This window comes from Tympanuchus pallidicinctus, unplaced genomic scaffold (genome assembly GCF_026119805.1).
Source record: "Tympanuchus pallidicinctus isolate F22 unplaced genomic scaffold, pur_lepc_1.0 scaffold1, whole genome shotgun sequence".
NCBI classification, from domain to species: Eukaryota; Metazoa; Chordata; class Aves; order Galliformes; family Phasianidae; genus Tympanuchus; species Tympanuchus pallidicinctus.
The window spans coordinates 62363108-62378123 of NW_026294618.1; the positions used below are offsets into that span (position 1 = coordinate 62363108).

The 15016-nt window shown below is 39.6% G+C and overlaps 1 protein-coding gene across 5 annotated transcripts in view; it reads right to left on the bottom strand.

The window, feature by feature from the left end:
- LOC128079897 (SAM and SH3 domain-containing protein 1-like) overlaps window positions 1-15016 on the bottom strand; it is a 518613-nt gene that overhangs the window by 15874 nt on the left and 487723 nt on the right. For all 5 annotated transcript variants that reach the window (XM_052681584.1, XM_052681574.1, XM_052681593.1 and 2 more), the window contains 7 exons: window positions 13677-14023; window positions 8754-8825; window positions 6064-6207; window positions 3289-3424; window positions 2015-2184; window positions 963-1172; window positions 110-260 (listed from right to left, as the gene is read on the bottom strand). In XM_052681584.1, coding sequence (XP_052537544.1) covers window positions 110-260; window positions 963-1172; window positions 2015-2184; window positions 3289-3424; window positions 6064-6207; window positions 8754-8825; window positions 13677-14023 — 1230 coding nt within the window. The remainder of the gene's footprint in view (window positions 1-109; window positions 261-962; window positions 1173-2014; window positions 2185-3288; window positions 3425-6063; window positions 6208-8753; window positions 8826-13676; window positions 14024-15016) is intronic.

Sequence of the window (15016 nt, forward strand, 5' to 3'; positions counted from 1 at the left end):
AACTAGATTAGGATAAAAATGTCAAAATCTGGGAACAAGTTCTCTGCTGTAAGGGTTTCTAAGCTGGTAGAGCTCCAGTGAAACTGAAAACCTCAAACATCCCACGTACTGTCATACTCCTGTAGATGTTCCACAGCTGTGAGGAGAACTGCTCTGTGCTCAGGATCTCGGATGTTCAGTTCATCCAAATCCTCTTCTTCTAAAAGCTTGAATGTATCCAGATCTTCATAACCATTGAACAGGAAAGTGGGCATGTGCTCCTATATAAGATGAAAAAGGTAGAACAGAAAAATTAACTGCTAGGCAAGATTCAACTTACTTTGGCAATAAAAGTATTAGGGGAGATTTTCACAATCAGCAAAAATTAAAATAATAATAAAAATTCAGTAATTTCACAAATGGAAAATACTCTGTAACAGCAAATTTATAGGATTGCAGCTTGTATAAAAATTGCTCAAAGTTCAGGAAAGTAGCTGTGCCAGACCAGAATGTTTTTGTATTCGGAATGTATTGCATTATCTGGCCTGGGCAGCACACTACTCAGATGCACAGATAGCACAGCTCTGTACAAGCACTCTACAACATATTAACCCTAGGCCACATTCATTTATTTCCAGCCCCCTGAATTAGGTCGTGGAAAATAACCTGCTCTTTAACAGGGTAACTACGGTTCTGCTTTTGAAGAATGTTAGCTTTTAGCCATACTACATCTGGACTTACAACTACAGTGTGCTCCCTGGCACATACAACCTGCAGACATCTTACAAGCCAGCAGCTCTTCATCAAGCCTGATGGGAGTTTTGCTTGGCCTTAGCTATTTTCATTTTGTAGCTAAGATCTGACTCTTAAGTAGGGTCGCGTTCACATTATGAATCTGATGAACAACTTCAAAACTAACAAATCCAGAAGTGTGGCTCATCCCACAAGCAAAACTCAAGGGTAAACAGAGAGAAAATGCAGACCTTTAAGTTGATGCGATCCAAGAGATCCTCAACTGACTTGGGTTGGGGTGGTCTGCTTTTTCGGCGTCTCCTGGTGGGCCGCTTCGGCTTCTCCTCCTCTTCATTTAACACATCCACATAGATAAATTTGAAAGTGCCAACTTTGTTGTTCAATAGGCCCATCCAAGTGCCCATGGGGGGTTTGCTGATGATGTCAATGATATCACCTTTCTGCAGACCAAAGATGCAAGAAAGTCAACGAGGCACGTTCTGTGATGGATGTTCAGGCAAACCCACCACTTTCCCTTAGTTTTTAATGTATACAGAATGGGCAAAGCACAGTACACAGCAGGGAAAAAATTCTTCAGTTTTCAAAAGCTTTATCAGATCTTTTGCAAGGATATCCCACTTACTTACATTCTATCCACAGAGGGAACAGTGACAAAAGGGAATTAGGTGACATGACTAGGATCATAGAGCAAGTCAACAGTAGAACCTGGAATGGACCACAACTCTCCAGATTCAGTAACCCACTTGTACAGATGTCTCTATGTGGTGCAACTGCCTCAAACTGGTGCAAATAAGAACAGTCTCAGACCACTCAGTGTGGTAAGTAAGGACCACTCAGTAAGGACACAAATCTTGCACAAGTGTCATTACAGCTCATGGTTGAAATTCATTATTTGAGATGTCTCTGAAGGACACTACATAGGTACAACCACATTTCTTCCACTGATTTTGAAAATAGTTCTACTGATTGACTAGTCCATTGCAGAAGAAAAGTATGTTTCCAGTGTTTCAAAGAAAAGTCTTGCGAAAGACAAATTAATGTGAATTACATATATTTTTCCCCAGAAACCAAAGCTGCCAACTTGTGTGGAAATCTTAGTACATTCTGCAACATTTTGCTGTAATTCGAGCAACTCTTTAATGAATGAGTTAAGAAGCTTAAAAAACCCCAAATGTAGCCTCATTAGAAGAGAAAGAATTGTACAGTTCTCACAAAAAATTCTTAAAGAAAGAGCTTTGCCTGAATAAACATATGATCCCTTAAAAACAAACACAGCTGGTACCTTGAGCTTCAGAGAGTCTGTATCATAAGGACTTGGAGTAAAATCAGTGTGAACCCTGGCTCTTCCACAGAAAGGTCCTCTGTAAGGTGGTTCTTCATCATCCCCATCTTCTGATTTCACGCTCTCCCTGTTGCTGGTTGAGGAATCTGTTGTACTGACTGTCTGACCACCTAAGCACATGTGAGTGACAGACATTATCAGAACACACCAGAAGAATCTCTTCGTTAAGAAAATTCATTAACAGAGACAAGTTGGAAAGAGCAGTCAGAGCTTCCTAGGAAATGTGAATTTTTTTTCTAGAAAATGTCATGGAAGTTAAAACTCCTTAAATGTTATTTCTTAGACATACCTGTGATGGGAATTAATCTACTTTGTACTTCTGTTTTCCCAAATTCACCTCCTTGATATTTAACTGAGGAGCTGATTAACTACTATCTCATCTGTAGTACACCACAGGCAGTATCATCTTTCTGCAAAGTTTTGTCCATTAAAAAAACAACAACAACAACAACAACATACTGATGTGAGCTTTTAATTCTGTCTGAAGGTTCCAGAACACCCTTTATGGCCAGTTTTCTGGCAACACTTTGTACTGATGTCAAAAAGATTATTTTCAGAATACACTTTCAGTTAATTTAAAAATCGAGCTTTCTCTTTAGTGTTTTTCCTCAGTATGCTCTTGGCTTCTATTACTAATTCACAGAAGCAAATTCACCCCATCTGCATCCTGCCTGAATTCCGTGTTACGCTAGAGACAATCTTAACCAGAGAGGTTTTAAGTAATACTTATCTATCTAGTTAATGAGAAAACCATAACGTCTCTCTAGAGGGAAATGCAAAACAAAAACAAAAACGCCCAGCAGGAGTTCTCAGGAGAAGTCTAGCGTAAAGATATGCCTGTCCTCTAGTGACCTTTTATCTGGAATGGAAAAAGCACTCTGACTGCACTGTTACAGGCGAATGGCTCTAGCTCTCACTTAAACCAGCTGTATTACAACAGCAGGACCCTGCAGATGAAGCCAGAAAGGAGCATTTCACCTTTCCAGGGCTCTGTATAAATGCAGAGCAAAAACAGTCTCTGCACTGGTTAGCTTATAGCCCTTTGTAAAATCTTAGTGATTAACACTTTTTGTTTGTTGGTTTGTTTTGTTGTTGGTTTGTTTTTTACTTATAACCACTGCCCCTCCTTCGCTCTTCTCTGATTCTGTTTACTGTGGAGGTCTCTGCTCCTTGCAACCACAGAAATGAAGCAACGCAGTTACAACAGAACTTACTCATTGAGCTCTGACCACTTAAGGAACTCCTCAGGCTCTCGACTGAGCCACCAGCTTTCAGCTTGGGTTTGTCCAGGGAGTCAGTGTCTGGCGGCGGCGACTGTGGAGAACCTGGTATGACTCCAGGGCTTGACTCCTGAAAAGCGTTGAACCATTTTGTTTGATAAAGGAACATTAGCACTGACAGGAGCTGCTCATTCACATTTAGGAACTTCTTGTATTTTCCTGCTCTTTACCAGACAGGAAGAAAGCCTTTACATTTATCAACTTAATTAGTGGTATTCAGCTGTGGCAGACACCCTACTTTATTAGGCACGATGGCAAGCACAGCAGACTGAAAAGGCTAGAACTCTAAGTAGAAAGAAATAATACACAAAACTCTAAATTCAAAGCTTTAAAAACTCTTTTTTTGTTTGTTTGTTTGTTTTTAGCAGCACTACTTGCAAACAGCTGAAGCTGAATTCAGCTTTCTGAGACAGGACTATTTACAAGGGTGAATACGAACAAATCAGACAATACAAATCAGACACCCAGCAAAGTATGAAGGCTGCCTTGAAAGCAATGCCTTTTCTTTTATTGCATTGGTACAGCAGTAGACATTGAAGCTCCCCACCAATATTCCATTACATTTTGTTGCTGTGTGACAGACAGCAGCAGAGGGGCAGTCTGAAACAATGGCACCTGACATGGAAGTGCTGATGAAGCAAAGGTGTGGAACTCAATTCCTCCATGCAGAAAAACATCCAGTGGATGTGAACACAGTGGAGGTTGTGGGTGGTGCATTCCAGCAGTGGAGACAGTAATGTGAAAAACAAGCTGGGATCTGGATAGCCATGCAGATTTGATGACTGTGGTATGCAGACTCTCCTTCATTGTTGGCAAAAATGCATAACAAATAGTGGTGACTACATTGAAGAATAGCATTTTGTACCTGTGAATTTGCTCTATCAGATAGTGTTATTGTGCTCTTTGTACCTGTTGCAATTTCCATAGAAATAAACAGGAGGTATTACTTTCAGTGACCTATGTACATTTTTGCATGTAATTGATATTTTTCTTCATTTATCAAGGAAAGCACAAACTAACTAGGAAATGCGGATTATGCATAACATAAAATAATACACATAAACATAAATGCATAAATAGAGAAATTATTTTGCTACATATGCAATGGGCAAGCAATTTCATTTTTGTTCAGTTAAGCATTGCAGAAAATCCAAACGGTCTTTCCTAGCCTGAAATTCTGTTAGCCACTGTGACACACAGTTAAAGCAAAGCAGCAGATTACTTGTGGCCAGAGCAATTTTTGCTTGTTTTCATTGAATGCAGTCTGGAATATTGGCATAGTTTGAGTCATGCCAGAAAGAAAATATTCTAAAATGACTGTGCCAAAAAGCTGGAAAACAAAAGCAGCTTAACTTGCAAGCAAGAAAAGTTTTTTGTGTTGATGTGCTGAAGTGTTTAGATGAAACCTATTATTTGCATGCTGCACAATCATCAGAAAAAAAGTCATCACAACATATGACTTCAGAGGTCAAGTCAACCTTGGAGAGAGCTACAGAGCACAAGTGTTGCTAACCCACTGTAAATTGATTTTCCACTATATCCCTTCCTTAGGGAGAGTTTCAAGAGAGGCACCTTAAGGCCAGTCAGACTGACCAAAGCATCTTAAATCATACCATTAGACAAAATGTTTTTAATATAACTGAAATGTAACCATAACTGTGGCACAGTCTATCGTTATCAATGAGTAGGGCTAACAGTCCCACAGGGAAAGGAATTCAAATGTTGCTGTGCTTTGCACAGATCTGGTCATCTATCTGCCTACTATGCCATCTCCAGATTTTGCAGTTTGGAGTTGTTATTCTGAATCTTATTAATTGTAGCTCCTTCTATACCCAACAGTATTTTGCATGAAACACTCTCTCTGGTGCAGCATGACATTTCCGTTTTCATTTCTGCTCCTCTTACTGCAAGCAATCCTGGCTATTCAGCAACTGGTAAGAAGCCACTTGGGGGCAATGTCCGCCAGAGAAAGCTCTGCTTTTACTTACACATTTCAATGGTTTCCTAAGCTATTACTTACACATTTCAGTAGTTTTAAACAAATTCTGGAGAGTGTTTGACACTCCACCAGTACAAAGAATCCAAAGTATATCAAAAGGGATGTTTACAGAAACAGACAGCAATTATTTCTAGGCCACTAAAATTCAAAGTCTTATTTACAACTAATGTACTTCAGGTTTGCCTTTAAGACAAAATTCTATAATGAAAGAATAAAATCTTCTGTGGCATACCTCTTCTGACTGCATTGTGCATCAGTTTTAATAGGCTGTTACAGCGAGCAAGCTATGATGGAGAACAGCTCTGTAACAGCACAGAGGCACTGTGAATGTGAAGTTACGCTGGGATTTTAAACTAAGGTGTAAATTGCAGATTAATAGATATTTCTTTGACCCCGTGTCACTGGCCAGCTCTCCTAATAAATAATGATGATAGACAAAGAGATGGAAACACAGAGCAAGATGTGTAACACCATCAACCACAGGCTTCTGCTGATGAGCTACTTGAATGAAAATCTGAAATGCATTTTCATGGTTGTGCTTCTGTAAGAAGCCATTTCACAGTGAGGGATTTTATGAGAACATAGGAACAAGCCACAGCACGTACTCTTGTTGGAAGTTTCTTTACGTATGCCTTGTAATACCTTGAAGCATGGTAATCGATATTGATTATCACTTCTGTTAAGTAGAATCCACTGCAGATCTTACATACCTGCTCAGACAGAGAGCTGCTGTATTTTTTAGACATCCTCTTCTTCATGGTTTCTTTCACAGATTTCACCTTTTTACCCAGAGATATACGGGAGGCAGAGGGTGATTTGATTACTTCCTTATAAACAAAGTCGCCTTCCTTGCCCTGTAAAATAAAAAAGGATTTATGCCCATAAATACAAAATATAATTTTTTGACAATCCAGCAGAGGTACCCAGGCTGACACAGGATGCGTCTTGCTTACTGCTTTAAATTCACTTTTGAGATGTTGTGCTAGTACTGTAACAGTTTGCCCTACCTTATTCTTAAGGCCTGACTGGTAACCTTTTCTGTACACACTGTGTAGTTGGTGGTGACTGTGTTAGCATGCCTTTATTCCTTTGAGTTTCAAGTAAGCAGGTAATCTGACAGGAGAAATCAACAACTTCAAGCTAAGCCCTACCGATGGGACACCCAATAGCAGTTTTTTTCTCACGTGGGTCAGTATTGTAGTATTACAGCTTAACAGGACTTGGGGTACTTCTGAGACACTGGCGATATATTTATGTGTGAAACACTAGCCATATATATATATATATATACACACACACCCTTATATACAGATATACACACATACATAGACACCTTTATTTGCCTACTCAAATTCACCTTCTATTTTCAGACAGGCAATCAGCTAACATCTCTTGATGAGCATCTTTATGGTTTTACTGTGAACTATTTAAAAAAAAAAAAAAAAAAAAAAAGCAAAAATACTACCAGATCCACAATTTCTGGTAAAAGGTGGCACTAGTACCTTCTTGAGACATGCACACAGGTTGCTACCAAACTAAATTAGCTGGTCCATATATAGCAACAAAAGCCAGCTGCTTTGAACGTATTTAACCTTTTCTAAACTAGCTTAAGATACCCAGTATTTACTTACACCACAAGTGCAGGCAAAGAATTACCATGGATCAGCTAACACTGAAGAATTTTTATGACTCAGCCCTTTTTCATATTTTCTAGGCAGCATGATAAACACAGAACTTCATTCTATGTTATTTCAGGAACTACAGCAAGGCATCTCTTTAAGAGTTACTACCAGCACTTCCGTTGGCACAGGCGCAAGAAAAATCACAATGCACAAAGGATGAAAATCTGATCAGCAGCAGTCAGGTTGACATCTGAATTTGGTCGCTGACTTAATCCTTTAGAAGAAAATTTAGATACACAAAGTAACACACACTAAAATAAGTGTACATTGCATTCTACATAAATGAGTTATCTATTTCCTCCCTATACTTACACCCTATGCTTATACCCTATACTTATTTACTTTACTGATGTCTGTCAAAAAGTTTATCTGAAGGTCAGCTGACAACTAATTAATGAACATCCTAACATTTTTTCCTTGATAAGTTGATTGTGACTGTAACTTGTTTGATAACTTTTCATCTTTCAGCAGAAATTAAGGACAACTACTTGCTTTACCTTTTTTGAAAAAAAAAAAAAAACAACAAACAAACCAACACACCCAAGATGTTTAGGTTAATGGACTTCAAAATGTTTTCAAAAAGTCCAACCCAACCTTGATCTGCATTCACTTGTCTGGGACTCCGTGCCTGTCCCACCACTGGTTTTAGTAGGGAAATTACAGACTTCACACTTTCCTATATCAAAAACACAGTATGAACAGATCAAATTACCTATGTTTAAAGATGATCAGTGCATGTTTGAACTGTTTTGCTGAGTTGAAACTTGATGAATATAATGATGAATATCCGCTAACAGTTTTGGACAATGAAAAGGGAATTTATGATTTTAAAATCAAACAAAACTATCCATTAAAAAAAAAAAATCCTGCAAAAAGCAAAGAAACAAAAACCTCAAATCACTACCACCAAAAAGAAACCCCAACCAGCTCATTGAATGCTAGTGTATAGAATGTTCTGAAATTTATGTTTTATTTTAGTGAACAAAGAAGCTACTGGAGCCAAAGTTAAAACAGAAACAAAACAATATATGGACAAAAAGAAAAAAAATATGTTGACAATTTCATTTGATAAAATGTTCTGGCTTGTTTCTGTTGTATTATTTTTGGCTATGGATTGACCAACAGCAACACTGGGATTGACACGAGTAACATAAAATGGAATCAATTCTCCAGAGAGTTATTTTATTATACGTAAATGCTCTCTTAAAGACAAAGATTTCTGAGATCAACTGTGCAGCATCCAGAACAATGGGGTCCTGGTTTACTCCTCCAGTACTATTAAATACACTGAGAAAAGAAATAATCTGAATCGTGTGACTTCTACCCAAATAATCTGCAGAACTTCACTGAATGAAGTTGGTTTCATTATTTCAAAAACGTTTTACCAATGGAGTATAGTGATCATACGTTTTGCCTGAGGTGATGCTATGAGGAAGTCAGACACAGGAACAGCTCACAGAGGCGCCTCCCAGATCTGTGCTTTGATCACTTGTTCTTGCCCCCTAACACACACGGTATATAAATACTTACGCATACATGGATATGGGCGGAGATGTTATTCTCAAAGCTAAGGAAGCCTGTGGTTAACGAAGATACTTTGCTTTCTTGGATTCTCAAACTGCTATTATGGACCTAAATTACACTTCAGTCTATTATAACTCTATTGCGCATTTCGTTTTATGCTATTTCAAGCCTCTGCTTTTTTGTCTTATACTCACCATTTGGTCAGAATTGTTTCCAATATGAAGGGAACGATTCGTCAAGTCAAATCCTCCAAAGCTGCAGGTTCTCTGCAAAAAAAAAAAACAACAAACCAAACAAATGATGGAAACAGTTTTATCACAGTGATTGCTCACTCAAAATACTGTGATTTGGAGAACACCAGTGAAAAAACATACATCTGCAAAAATGGAAACAAATAAAGAAACAAAAGGATGGGAGATCATAAATCTAGAATGCTGTTAAAAGCAATTTGAGTCATTTGTCTTTTCCAGAGACAACCCCTTGGCATAAGGTCTGCTGCTGTTGAGTCATCTATTGCCGGCTCTTGATTTTTAAAAGAAAATAGACTTTCTGGTCTGAGGAAATTGTTGATGTTATGCATCAAGTTTTCCACATTGTTAGCAACTCCACCTCAGTACTCTCATCTGCCTTCATAATTTATTTCACAGTAGCAGTGAAACAGAGAACCACCAACATTTCAAAGCACTGGATAACCTACCTTCTGGGAATACCTGTATACACTTAATTTCCACAGAAACAGGGGGAAGTGGTTGACACACCTGAAGGCTGTGCTATCATTCAACAAGACCTGAACAGACTGGGTGAGTTGGGCAGAGAGGAACCTAATGAGGTTTAACAAGAGCAAGTGTGGAGTCTTGCACCTAGGGAGGGTATGACCTACTGGAGAGGAGCTCTGTGGAGAAGGATCTGCGGGTCCCAGTGGATAACAGGTTGGCCATGAGATAGCAGTGTGGCCAGATGGCCAAGAAGGTCAATGGTATCATGAGGTACATTAAAAAAGAGTGCAGCCAGCAGGTTGAGCGAGGTGATTCTCTTCCTCTACTCTGCCCTGGTGAGGCTACATTCTACAATACTGTGTCCAGATTGGGCTCCCAAGTTCAGAAACATGAGGGATCTCCTAGAAGAAATCCAGCAGAGGGCCACAAAGAACATTAAAAGCCTGGAACATCTCCCATATCAGAAAAGGCTGAGTCACCTGGGTCTGCTCCGCCTGGAGTAAAAAAGACTGAGAGGGAGTGTGATAAATGTTTATAAATATCTAAAGGGAGGTGGAAGGCAAATGGATGAGGCCAGGCTCTTCTCAGTGGTGTGTAGCGAGGACAAGGAATAATGGCCTAGAACTTGTACATAGGAAGTTCTGTACTAACACACCCAAGAGTTTCTTTACGGTAGGGGTAACAGAGCATTGGAACAGGTGGCCCAGAGAGGTTGTGGAATCTTCATACAAGGACATATTCAAGTCCCTACCTGTGCAACCTATTGTAGGGTACCTGCTTTATCAAGGCATTGGACTCAGTGATTTTGAGGTCCCTTCCAATCCCTGTGATTCTGTGAAGTGCCAGAGGCCTTGTAGGGTAAGAACTTGGTAAAAGGAGTGAAAAAACAATCCCCGCTTATCCATAAGCATTGTGTCCCAGTGATTTAGTAAACCCTAATTCCAGATTAGGTATTTACAATCACAGCGCTATTGGAACAAGGCAGCTCTGCTACTTCTCAGAGAAAGTATATCATATTTGCAGTGGCACAATCACTTGAGTGACTCAGTTTTCGCTGAATGCATAGAAGCACTTTATCATAATCATCCTGCATGAAAAAGAAAATCAGCACTATGACATCATTTTCCTTCTAAGAGCAGAAGATAACCAAACTCAATACAGTCGCATTTCCACAGCCAAAACCAGACTGTTAGATGTGAGACAATCAGGAGGCATAGAATCAGCAACTTTGTAAATTCTTAGGGCCTGAACTACTCAAGACAATAACTTTAAAGACACTCTAAATCTCAGCTTAAGACACTCTTAAGCATAAGATGAGAACTACAAAGGATTACTCAGGTAGCCTTGTGAGTGCGTACTTGGGAAGACTCACTGACTGAAAACCACCAGTCTTCTTCAACACTTCGACAGAAAGAAGCAAACTTGATAAAGCACCACTTAATAAACAATTAGATCAGTTACTTCTCCTAACATGAACATTCTTCTTGTTCCATTCACTACTTACCAACATACACATTAACTACTTTTCAAGAGTTTTTTTTTCCTGGCTTTACACTGAGTGCTGTACTCGTCACAGCTACTGAAACACAAAGCCAGCTTCGTCTAGGCCTCACACGCATCAAAAAAAGTACCATAATTTGAGATCAAGAACAAGTAATAAGACCACCTTTTAAAGAACAACACGTTTAGCTGTGAGTAATGCTGTCCTGTAAAGAGTCCATTCTAACCTATCCTATCGTGTATGGTAATCCCAACAACGAAGAAAGGACATCTGCAACTACTCTGAGCAAACTCATCTGTCAAACCAGCCAAAGCTCCTCCTATAGCAGCCTCACGAGATCAAAACATCTGTTGGTTAAAAGCTTCTGAGTACATGTACCACATTAAGGATTCTTATTCTTTCATTACGGACCTTCCCATACATTTAACATCATCTTGTGTCTTCAGTTCCAGTAATAACCCTGGAAATTATGTACCAAACAAAAGGTCTGTGGATGAGGAAAGGAATATTCAATGGAATGGCCATGCAATCCAAAGCATTATATTTCTGGGAGAAAAGAAAAACTGATGCTATTTGAAAATTCCATGCATGTCCAGGTCACTGAAACAAGTATAATAAATGACAAAAATGAATGGCAAGGCAAGACAGAGTGACCAATTCCACTGAATACATAGGCATTGCAATTTCTCTGAGGTTGCAGCAAACAAACACTACGTGTTTCTAAGAAGGACTGGCATTAGCTGAAGTTTGTTTCAGGAAGAAATGCAGTGGAAAAGCTTGTAAGAGCAGTGTGTTTCCACCATTTATTTCATTTAAATGAGGCTGGATAAGCAGTTAACAGAGGAGTTCCTCAACAATAACAAAATTATCCATTTCTTCTCTGACTGTATCCATGTGAATAAGTAAAAGTCATTCCAGCTGGTTTTCATAATGAAATGACTGTAGTTAAGACTACTTTCTAGAAGAACTGAAAAGCTTGTTGCTGGTGTCTGTATTTACAAAGACAGCCTTAGAAAGCATTTCTAAACAATGCAGCATCTCCAGCCCATATGCTCTTTTGCCTGAGATACCACCTACTTACTGTTCAACCCTCAGAAGGACAAATCAGGCTTCTTTCATCATTGTACTGTCATTAAGAGAAAGTCGTGTTTTCTAAGTATGTCTAGGAAAATAGACACTATCATGTCAGTGGCAGGGAAGGTAGTTACAGCAGAAGAAATATTGAAGTAGCCAATTAATGGCACTGGGGAAAAAAAGAAAAAAATCCTTAATTTCAGGTCCATAGAGCAAAAAATGTACCACTAGGATTTGGTCAACTCCCATACATAATTCAGAAGAACAAGGCTGTGACTCTTATATTGAGAATACCTCACGCCTGAAGAAATGAAGTAGGCCTCTCAAAATAAAATCTGTAACTCAAGAGGAAAAGCTCTTTTTCTAATGTAATCTTCACTGGAATATCTTGCTTAATGTTATGAGTGAACTGCTGTTTCCACCCACTGAAGTAGGGAATATATCTACATTGTCAACAAGAAAAGAGACTTAGCTGTTTCAGCTTTGGAAATCTGGCTGGACCCAAAGGCAAGTTCCCAGGAAACTCAACATCATGGTGAAGGAAACTGCCAAAGCTAAGTATATAGCCAGGAAGAGCCTTTGGGTCTCTCTGAGTGCTCAAATCATTTAATTTCCCATTGTACGGTACCACTTCTTTTTCTTTTTCCTCCTTTTGATCCTTTTCCACACTGTTCTGACAGAAGAGAACACCTTCACCTCATGCAAAAAAGGAGTGGCAGCGGCCAGGAAAAGAGCAGGAGGAACTCTTCTGATGTGGTGAGAAGCAACCAGGAGGGCAGTGTCTAGATAATGCAAAACTCCCTGTCCTTCTGCACCTGAGTGTTGATAGAAACTACAGAGCTGGGTGGGCATTCTGGTGAGATGTAAGCTGAATGGGAAAGGGCCGATATGAGGCAGTGACAGACAGTGGGAGAGAAATTGAGCACAATTAACAAAGCATGCCTCAATCCTCTGAAAATTTTGTAACTCAGTATGCCTTTAGAAGAACACTGACTTACAAAGCATTGTTTAAAAAAAAATGTTTTTGTAATGCCTCAAAGCTTTTCAACACTGATCTCAATTTACGTTCTATAGGAATTTTAAAAAACCAGCATTTTGTCATGTTTGCTCTCTCTCACACATTCCACAAAACTCTTCTCTGATGCGGTTATATCAAACTCCTCGTGGCACAATGTCATATTCTTTTCTTATAGCTGAATTCCAGTGCTTAAGCTTTTCTAAAGGCAAGGAAAGCAGGAGAAGCACTATTTTTTACTTCAAAGTATATAGTAGAAACAGAGTTGACTGCAACCTCACAGAAACTGGAAGACCACCTTCACGTAAACTCTTTGACTCACAGACTTTTGGTGGATTCTCAAGAGAACCCTTTTAGTACAACGATCCACTGTGGCAGCCCACTTCCTCTTGGCCTCCTCATCCTCCTCGAGCAGGCATCTCCTCAGGTCCTGCTTGTCAGCCTTGCTCAGGGTCCTGTCAGTAACGGGACGCACCAGCTGTGAGAGGTTGAGGTGACTGTATAGGCTTCTCTCCACCACATAGGTAATATTGAACTCGCTGACAGAAGTGCGCCCTCGAAGCCTTCTGTTTGGGAAGCCACAACCTCCACCCCCTTTTGCTTTGTGCCGCAGTAATTGTAGGTCACAAGTTGTGGTGGATGCTCCTTTCCTAGCAGGGCGCTGGCAAAGAAAAGCTCTGGAACAGGAATAGTTAGTATCCATTTTCTTCAATCGGATCTGCTTCCTTACACTCTGAATCTCCTCCAGGGACACCAGAAGATGGTGCTTGTGCCTGCTGCTGTCATAAAAGCAAATGCTCTCTGTACTTACCCCATGGCTCAGCGAGCCGAGGCTCTTCTTCATCTCCCCATCTGTCAAGGAGCGGCAAACTTTCTGGGTCTTCTCATCTTCCGGGTAAGAAAAAAATGTCCCAAGTTTCTTGGGAGGCTTGATAAGGCCACGGCTATCAGTTTTGCTGAAGGTCTTGACCAGTTTCCGGCTAGCTCCCCATGTATCCAGACTGCTAGATGAGGGAGAAGTAGTAAGCGAGTCCGAGTCATCCTCTGTCTGCTTCTCACAGGGACCATCAAAGTAGAATTGCTTCTTGTGAACTCCAGAGTAAAGTGCTGATCTGTCATCCAGTATAGCAGAGTTGTCAAGCGTCTGCTCTTCTACGCCTGCAGGGGACAGAAGCAAGACAATACACATCATAGTTCATAACTCCCTGAAACATTTCTCCATAAAATCTTATTTTTTTCAACTAAGATATCAACAACCATCCATTTAAAACTGCAGGAAAAATTTTCCCGATACAAGAAACTCAGAAAGTATTTGCAGCTGGGTAAATCTGAAGGAGCAACGTCCGTTTGTGAAGTGAGAGTTCTGAGGTGAGATAACAATATGTAGACCACAACATCCTGTAAGTAAAACAATTGTCATTTTAAGTTTTTCTCATTCACCTGTTGCTAATTGAGACCTCAAATGGTGTCAGAAATCCTGAAATCCTGGAACTGGGACATGTTTCTTAAGTTTTTCTTCTGATACTTGCGTAAGATGCTTTCTTAAAAATCAGCTTTAATGAAATTACAATAGGTGGGAAGTATATCTTGGTATTAAAAACAAACACACGAACACAAGCATCATTCCTTTAGGTTCAGTTTTCCAATACCCAATGCTTTTTCTGCAAAAATCAGTATCTGTCCCAGAAAGTTGTAGAGCTGAGCTTTGGGCTGAAATGAAAAGATTTGGGATTTTGATAGGGGAAAAGTAACCAACTTTAATTAAATAGAATTTACAGATCTGAAGTAAAAAAGAAAGTGGGTCAAAACTGTGGTTGTTCCAATTACAGCAGTGTTCTGCTAACGACAGAAACTCTTTGTTTTCACTAAATATATATTTCACAGAAAGGGAAGAAAACCTTTTGAAACACAAGTACTGGATATGGGAAAACAGCAGGACTCCTTTCTCAAATAGAGTGAATGGACAAAAATTACCTGCAACTGTGATTCCTTATGTCTTTTATCATTTAAGAAACATTTTTCCCTGGTGTTCTCTGTTGTGCAAAATGTAGGGGCAGATATTCAGTGCAGTAATAAGAAAAGAATCAAACAAGAGTACACATCTTGCTCAGTCCTGCTTGATAAATGTTACTGCATTTGTGGGCATGTAAC